The sequence below is a fragment of the Rhagoletis pomonella genome, unplaced genomic scaffold (genome assembly GCF_013731165.1).
Source record: "Rhagoletis pomonella isolate Grant_MI unplaced genomic scaffold, Rhpom_1.0 Rhpom_scaffold_00008, whole genome shotgun sequence".
NCBI classification, from domain to species: domain Eukaryota; kingdom Metazoa; phylum Arthropoda; class Insecta; order Diptera; family Tephritidae; genus Rhagoletis; species Rhagoletis pomonella.
Genome location: NW_023458562.1, coordinates 32,290,621 through 32,299,470, shown reverse-complemented (window position 1 = coordinate 32,299,470; position 8,850 = coordinate 32,290,621). Strand labels below are relative to the sequence as shown.

At 37.0% G+C, this 8,850-nt stretch overlaps 1 protein-coding gene across 1 annotated transcript in view; it reads right to left on the bottom strand.

Moving 5' to 3' along the window:
• The window catches only part of LOC118745278 (lambda-crystallin-like), a 9,819-nt gene extending 6,892 nt beyond the window's left edge, over positions 1-2,927 (bottom strand). The window contains exons 1-3 of the mRNA XM_036478804.1: positions 2,760-2,927; positions 260-641; positions 3-197 (exon numbers count right to left, since the gene is read on the bottom strand). Of these exons, the coding sequence (XP_036334697.1) occupies positions 3-197; positions 260-641; positions 2,760-2,890 (708 nt within the window). The 5' untranslated portion in view covers positions 2,891-2,927. The remainder of the gene's footprint in view (positions 1-2; positions 198-259; positions 642-2,759) is intronic.
• Between the last annotated feature and the right edge of the window lie 5,923 nt (positions 2,928-8,850).

Here is an 8,850-nt window from a genome sequence, read left to right as displayed (position 1 = left end):
ACTTCATTCAGTATGGCGTATTGTATGCGATTGGTGGCGAAACCTTCTATTTGACGCGTTAGAGTCACCGGTTTTTGGCCAATCTCAAGCATTAGGTCGCGCACGCGTGTCACTACCTGCGGTTTAGTCCAAGGCGCAGGCACAATTTCGACGAGCGGTATGTAATAGGGTGGATTGAGTGGATGGGCGACAACGACCTGAAATTAACAAAAAAAAAATTTGTGCTAAACTAGTACATAGCTCTAGAGTTCAAACTCACATTTTCACGATACTGCGGCATATGCTCACTAAAGAGTGACGGCATATAAGTACTTGTCGAGCTTGCCATAATCGTTTGCGGTTCTACAATGCCGGCCAGTTGCGCATATAGTGAGCGCTTCATTTCTATACGTTCCGGTATGCATTCCTGCAGATAGATGGCGTTGCTTACCAGTTCGCGTATGTCTGTGGTGGCGCTAATGCATTCGAGTTGCTCAGCTGGACTGAGTTTACCACGAAGTGCGGACTTCAAATGAAGTGCGTGTAGTTCCTTCTCTATTTCTTCTAAGGCGGTGCTGGTTTGCTCTGGTAAAATATCATACAGCATTACCTGATACCCGACGGAAGCGAAAAGCATAGACCAGGCACGTCCGATGAGGCCGCTGAAAAAAATGTTGTGTGATGTAATTTTTTTTATACAAATATTAGTTCTTTTCAAACATTTTACAGAACTAAATGTTATTTTTTCTTGGGCTTAATAGGAGGATTCGGGTCCTCTCTAGTCTAAAGTTGAAGACACGAACCTCAGTACTGGTTGTGGGAAACCCCCAAACCATCAAACTCTAGAAAGTTCCCATTGCTTAAAAGGTCATAAAAACACTAGGAAGTAAAACTGATTTCCCACAAATAATCCGCTTGTGTAAAGGGTTAAATTCCTTTTACTTTACGGACTGAAATTCTCCTCATTTCATAACAAAAGGTGCGCGCTTTGCGCATTATGGAAGTGAAACGTTCTTGGATTCACGACTTTGTATCGCCTTCGCCTCGTATTCTTCATTTTCGTACTTGTCTTGGATTATCTTCGGATTCGCCTTCGTAATTGTCTTCATCTCCGTCTTCGGAATCTTCTTCATATTCACTTTCTTATTCCTCTTCGTCTTTGTATTCGTCTTCTTCGTCGCCTTAGTCTTCATCTTAATATTCGTCTTCGTATTTGTCTTCTTATTCACCATAGCCTTCGTCTTGCTCGTCGTATACGTATTCACGTTCGTCTTTTGTTTCCGCCTTCGTCTTTAGTCCTAGCCCTAGTCTTAGCCTAAGCCTAAGGTGTGTACTGAATTTCTAATTTCAAAACTCTCCTCTGTATGCCTGGCTCTTCTTTATTTGTGTGTGGCCCTATTGCAAGAAATGGCCCAGGTCCGATTGGAGCAGTGGCTGCTGCTTCTTAGGCTAGTTTATCTGCTACCTGTGGTTCAGAATCCAAAGCAGTTGATTATAGTTGGCAGAAACAAATTTATTTAGTATCCTCTTAATAAAGTGGGAACTTAGCTCCAAACATCTCTATGTTCTTATATGACTTGACCTTTTCTTTGCCAAGCACTTCGCTCACACCGTTCATTCATTTCGACTTAAGCTCTATGGTTAGGTGAGGCTCGATAACTACCACCAACTCCATTTTCGTTGCGCATTGCTTCCGTAATACACACACATTCCAGACGTTGAGCCTTAGCAAGCGACTTCCAATCTGCAGCTGGGTTGGTCCTCATACGCGAAAGGGCTCTCATTGAATTAAAAGATAATATGCCAGTTTTGGAGGCCATAGACCTAACCCAACCCGTCTGAATAGAAGTCGATTACACCTTTGTCTGGAGACAAATTCACTTACTGCCCAGACTATAGGTCAAAATTGTCATAGTTATGGTCTTTTCGTTCCCCAAGAATGGAAATACTCCGTCAAAAAATATGTAATTCGTAGTGCGCAGATGTCAGGGCCCTTCCCGGTAGGTCCAAGAAACGTTTTAATTCGATGGGTCGCAGCAAAGAAAAGAGGTGTTAGTTGAGTGAGATTAAGGCTGCCTGTGACAAGATGGTTACCGTCTCCTCATGTACGACACATACGTTTGGTACGTCAGAGTCAAGTCTGGGTAAGTAGGACTTTAGTCTAACAATATCCTCGTCGCACGAAGTAGTAAAATTGTTGATAACCTCTTTGTGAATATCGTTGATTGCCTGCCTGTACATCGTAGGGCCCAGTATTTGTTGTACGTTGTTCTGCATTCCTCAATTCATAAGTAGAGATGCCTTCGGACGAGACTAGGATTTCGGCTTTTGAGAAATGCCTTGTCGCTTCATTTAGTTTATCGAATTTCTCACGGTTCATTCAAGACGTACCCAAACATCGACGCTTTTCCAAATGACAAAAAACTATTTGGCTGAGGAAGTATTTGTTATATCTATCTTGAAGAGGACGAGACAGTGGAATACTTTTTTGCTTATGTCTCCCTTTTCGAGGATTAAGTATTAAGATTTTGCCATGGACGTGTTGGCAGACTTTCACCTGGTTAAATCAAACGCGAAAATAATCAAAGTGTGGTCTGTCTTTTGTTATCCACGACAAAAATACCCTATGTTGTATTCTTTCTTTTAAGCTTAGTAGGTAGGAAAGCGCGGTTAAAAAAAAATACATTGTGATAACATTCAGTTACCACGTAGACCCACCGACTTTTTTTACGAAAAATGCTACTACTTCTACATGACCTCTTCCTCATGTGAGCACTTACCTGCCAATTATTCCAATTTTTTCGTTTTTCATTTTAACTGTTGAAAAAATTTTATATTTTAGCCAGTTCTTCAGTTTCAAATTAATACCACAAGTTTTTAGTATGCAGGCTTTTGTTTCCGCAAAGCTCATTCCACCATACCGTTCAATGCTGTACTAAAATTGGTGCCTCGAGCGTAGTTGTCGTAACATAATTATTTTTAATATTTTATTTACTTTTAGTACATACATATGTTTTATCTCATCATTTAAGGCGTTTCATTTGCAGTGATTTTATTAATATTACTTTCATTAATTTGATCCCTACATATGCATGTTTTAAACGCATGTTATACTGCGTTTACACTTATCAAATTTTCTCGACATTCGTTGACGTGAAATGTAAATAACATAAGGGAGCAAGCCATAACGAATTTACTGCAGGTTTCACCAGTAATTCGAGCGAAAAATAATTTTTCCCCTAATGTGAGTTTTCATAAAAAATGCAAATTAAAAAACAAATTTCACTTAAATTGCTTTCGTGAAATTGGATATTAGATACTCTTTAAAGAGCGATATTTAACTTTCTGTGGTAGATATTTTTAATTTAAATATTTTGTTGCATGTCACAATTTGCCATTTCATATACTTCGAACGATTTTAAGACCAAAAAAAGCTTGATTCATGTATTTCTAAGCATTCATATATTTATTGCCAATGCGCATGCTTAAAAACTCGTATATGGCTGAAAATAACCAAATGTAGTTTACTCCGAAAAATTCAAAACAGAATATTTATGATATTTTAAGTAAATTTATGGTTTGATTACGCTTTTGATGCTTGAAATTTTTCCAATTTTTAAAAATTCCGAAAATTCGGCAACATTTTTCAAAATCTTTAAAAAACAAATTTCGTCAAATTTTCAATTAGGTTGCTGAGTGCAAAATTGGAGAAGAAATAAATTTAGAATTTTTTCCACAGTAGCTACATACATATGCACATAGTTAGCTCTTTTCCATGTATTTTGTAAAAAATAGTTTCTGAAAGTTTTAACAAATTTGTAAATTGGGAACTTTGATACAGATGAAAAATAGCTAAATTCATTTACTCCGAAGAATTCGGAAACGAATTTCGAAAATCGGAAATAATTTTTAATCACTTCAAACTTTTTTCCTCTTAAAAATTCCTAATATTGGAATTTCAAAACATTCTCGGTTTTTTCTAGGAAATTGATAAAATCAAGCTTTCCCAGGATGACGATTTTCAGCGTTTTTTTTTTCATTTTGAAGTTGTTGGCCACAGAATAGCATTTAAAGAAATTAAAATTTATTTAAATGCAAATATTTTTACCATCAAAAAGTTTTCCTGGGAGCTTTCGTGTACGAGGTATCTGAATCTGTAATTAATTTTTACCAAAAAATGGCCCCGAAATTATTTTTTTCCGAATGATGATGTGAGGTGCAAAATGTGATGGGCCAATGTGAAAGTTCTACTGCACTGCCAGTTTGTAGTCGTATTCATTCACAGTTGAGTGATCATATCCTCATCGTTAATACTACGTGCAAACATAGCATTAAACTAAAGCATCGACTTTGGCACAGTTGTCGCTGCGGCAATTAATCTTTTAATAAAATATTTATACATATATTCGCCCTTTTTTCATTGAAAACCATTAATCGCTATGCGGTCCGCCAGTTCCTTACATTTTCTGCATTATCAATGTATAAGCTTACTTTTTCTTATGCCCACACTTTCGTTCTCGCTCTATCTCATTGGTCACTAATCGCTTGAACACTAATCGCTCAGTTGTACATAATGCATTCATAAATTATTTCTAACTTGACACGCGTGTATGTGTGTATGTGTATGTAGAAATCATATAATTGCTATTTAAGCTCGCTTTTAATCAGTTTTCTTCTAATTTTAATAACATTATAATTTATGGTTATTTGCGTTCATATGCATACACACATATTAGGGTGGCGCTTAAAATGTCACCAACATGAGACACCACCTAACAGATAAAGATATCCACGAAAATGTCAAATTAAAAACAAAATTGGGAGTCGCCTCCAGTGTTTAAAAAAAAATTAAATTTTTCTAAATCGCAAAAATTATACAAAAATTTGTCTTTGACTGGCTATAACTCAACATAAATTCATAAAAGTTGCAATAATACGTCAAAATTATCACATTTAATTTTTTTTCGTGCATATTTTTATATTTTAAGTACCTACAACAAAATAAAGCCTTGTACATAATTTAGATGTTGATATGTTAAGGACCACCCTAATATGTTAATGAATTTTTTTTCTGTTTACTGTATTTTTTTGCGCTCACAATTATTGCTTACCATGCGATACACTTTAATTGAATTCAATTCAATTATCGCCGCCTTTCGCATGCGTATCACGTTCACTCGCTTGTCTCATTTATTTCTTAAAGTTCGTTGAGGTCAATTTTGTTAATTGTTATGTACACAAATTATAAATGTCAAAAGAAATAATAAACAATGTGATTTGTTGATAATGGCCAGTTAAGTTTTAATTATAAAATTATTTGTTTTCGATGACTTTCAAATACGAACGTGAATGAATATTTACATACATACATAGCTATTAGAGGGCTGCATAAATTCATTCAAACTCCTAGCCAAAAACACTTAGAGTTTTAAATTTTGTAAGTTACGAATATACATTTTGCTTTAAATTTTTTACCTTCAAATGAAAGAATGTGAATGAGTGAATGAAAAACCATGAAATCATTAAAACTCATTTCGGTTATAGTTTTCTTTCTACAAACAAGTTTGTTCGTATTGTAATAGCCCAGTAGAACTTGGGAGCATCGTACGATTGCTCGGTGAGTACTCCCTTGGGAGTATACGAATACTCCCCATTGCTCCCTATGCTTCTGTGTATAAGCATGTAATTTTGTATACTCCCTTTAACATTGGATGTCCTAGGAGGGGGAGTAATCCCTTTTACCTCCTAAACGAGCAATCGGGGAGCACACACAGAATTATCATCCCACAAACCTCCTAATAGAGCAATACGGGAGTACTCCCATAGTTACTCCCAGAAACCTCCCAAAAAGACAACAAGGGAGTGAACATAGAAAACATCCCATATTCCTCCCGAACGAGCAATAAAGGAGCGCTCCCATTAGAGACATCCCGAAAACCTCCTGTAGGAGTAATAAGAGAGCAATGATAACGAATATTTTACATTAGCCAAATGGATTTTGCTATTTATTAAATTTTTTTATTTAACTTTTTAATCACATGCATTTGTGCAATATTACAAGATCTTAAAAATAAAGCATAAATGATACGTCTTACATAATTGCTTAATTTTAGAAATATATTGCAGAGAAATCATATGTAATTAAAACATAATAATAACAAAACGGTAAGATAAGATTTGAATTATATGCACCTATATGCACATATAAGTATGTACTCCTATATGATTTCCTGGGTGTCAAGGATGCTTGCCAGTTCAGGAATCCACCAAGCGGGGAAATTGTGAAGGTGACTTTGCTTATCTGACATCTTTGTCACCCATGCGATGTTTAAAGCCGGGGGTCACACTTAAATGCTGACACTAATTTGCGCAATCTGAAAAGTATTTAAGGGTGCATTTACAAGTAATACAATACATACTTAATATATTTAAACAAAAATTGAAGTGCATACCAACGGACTTTTATTAAAATCTGTGTGCTATCCAAATTAAATTATTGTGTGCTCCTTATGCTTCTATAAGAAATATTTTCTGTTGTTTTTTTTTGTATGATAAATTTTTTGGAAAACACAAATTTCTTTTGGGCGAGGTGCGTATTGCTCTTCTATCAATCAAAAAGAATACTCTTGGATTTATCGCTTAGGAGACATCACTTTTTGCTCCTAAGCGAGTAATAACGGAGTACAAAACCGACAAATCTCGCTTATTGCTCCCAAATCATGCCTCAGGGAGCATTCTTTAATTGCTCGCTTAGGAGATCTCTCATTAAGCTCCTAAGCGAGCAATACAGGAGTACAAAACCGAGAAATCTCGTTTACTGCTCCCAAATCATGCCTCAGGGAGCAATATTTCGTCGCTCGCTTAGGAGATCTCTTATTTGACTCCTAAACGAGTAATAAAGGAGTACAAAACCGACAAATCTCTCTTATTGCTCAGAAATCAGGTTAAGGGGAGTACTCTTTTATTCCTCACATAGGGAGATCTCCTTTCAAGTTCTAGTGGGAGGAGCGCAGCAATACGTTCATACATATGTATGTTTGTGAATATGTACATAAAAAAAATAGTTTTGGATATTCATACAAAAAATTGTCATTTATTTCAATTCAGTTTATTTTCACTTTGTTTAGCGAAAAACGTTCATTCGTTTTGTATATGAATAATTCATAAGCCGTTTTGAATGAATTCATGCAGCCCCCTAATAGCTATTATCTACTGATATGAAATTGTTTATTTTTGTATGTACATGGACGTGTATTGGTGCAGCTTCCTATGTGATGTTACATAACAAACATACAGTTAAACAAGCCTCAAATCAAATCAATGTTCATGCGAAATTATAAAGAAATTTAAAGGAAAAAGCAGCTACTTAGTTAGGCATTTAGTTAATAAATTTGGTATAACAGAATAGTGGACATTGTAACCTAGCAGATCTTGTATATGCCTATAATAACTCTCTTACTCTGGCAGGTCAAAATACTATCGCATTCTCTATTAAACGCTAACATTATCTTTGTGAAAAGTTCCTAATAATAAGTTTCCTTCAAGGATGAATTTAGGTGTATCCGTCTTCGTCTGGCCAACGCCATAAAATCGCCCAGTATGGGTTGCACCTCCTTCTCGTCTTCAAAGCTAAGACGGTATTCCTATTTGGCCTGTCTAAGGCCTCCGACCAAGAGCCCAGCGCTTATTATGTTCTGGGTGTAACTAAGCTCCACAAATGCAGGCGATAAGCATTTTAAAGCCAGTTTGTCGGCGATCTCGAGCTGGGCTCAGGAGTTTCAAAACACAACTTAATTACCTTAGAGGTGATAGAGCTATTGGAGAAGGCCCTATGGCCGCTTGGTTAAGATAACTACATACCCAACTTTTTAACTAAAACACGGTAGGTATTACAATAGAACGTTTAGTGGCAGGTCGTTAAAAACTCACACCTGTTTCGTCCTTCATCTTTGACCCCTCTGAGTACCAATGTTCATACATTTATGCGATCCAGATGAGGAGATACACGTATCAGACCTTATGTCCAACCAAAAAGTATTCTATTGGCCTGCATGTCTCGGATAGCTTTGCCAGAGGTTTTTTCTAGATAATAATTCCCACTTAAGTTGCAATTTCGACTTCTTCCACTTCGCCTACCGTTGACACTTCGACGACAGCAGTCATATTTTGTGTATGGAAAGTAGGACAGGTCGAGACATACCTCCATCAGGTCATATACATATTAACGCACCTGTCTATCTCAGCTTTCTTACTTGTCTTCCAGTGTACAGTGCACCAGGGTTCTTGTAGTATGTCAGTGGTGCCCATTGCTTCTTTTGAAGTAAAAGAAAACTATGATGCGCATTTGAAAGCTGCGAATTACTGCAGCATGGGCGAAAAGGGTTAGATTCCTGTAGACCCTCCTTTGAGGGGACAAACCTCCGACATCGTAGCACCAGCCTGAATAGTTGTTTGGCTGCTACTATACTCCAATTGAATATTTTAGTCCAGTAGGTCAAAGGTCGTGTAGGACGTCAGCAGCTGGTTTAAGCTGCACGTCATTTACTCGAAAGTTCTCGAGACTGGAAATATCTGTTGCGATCCAGCAGCCTGTTCAGCGGCTTTGGTAGTAGGAAGGCATAAATCCAGATGATTTTCTGCTGAGATTTCAGCCGGTTTTCCGGCTACCTAATTATCGCGTCACTGCCGCTGCGTTTTGCGGCTCTATGAAAGTTCAGATTGACCTTCTGACCAATTAACAGCCTGTGCAAGACGTTCCAGCTAACAATTAAAATCAGATTCATCGCTGCAATTGCTGCCATAATTTTCTCTTCGCTGAGCTGGGGGCTCTGGAGGAGGTAACCTCGTTTAATTTGGGTTCGAAAGAACTCA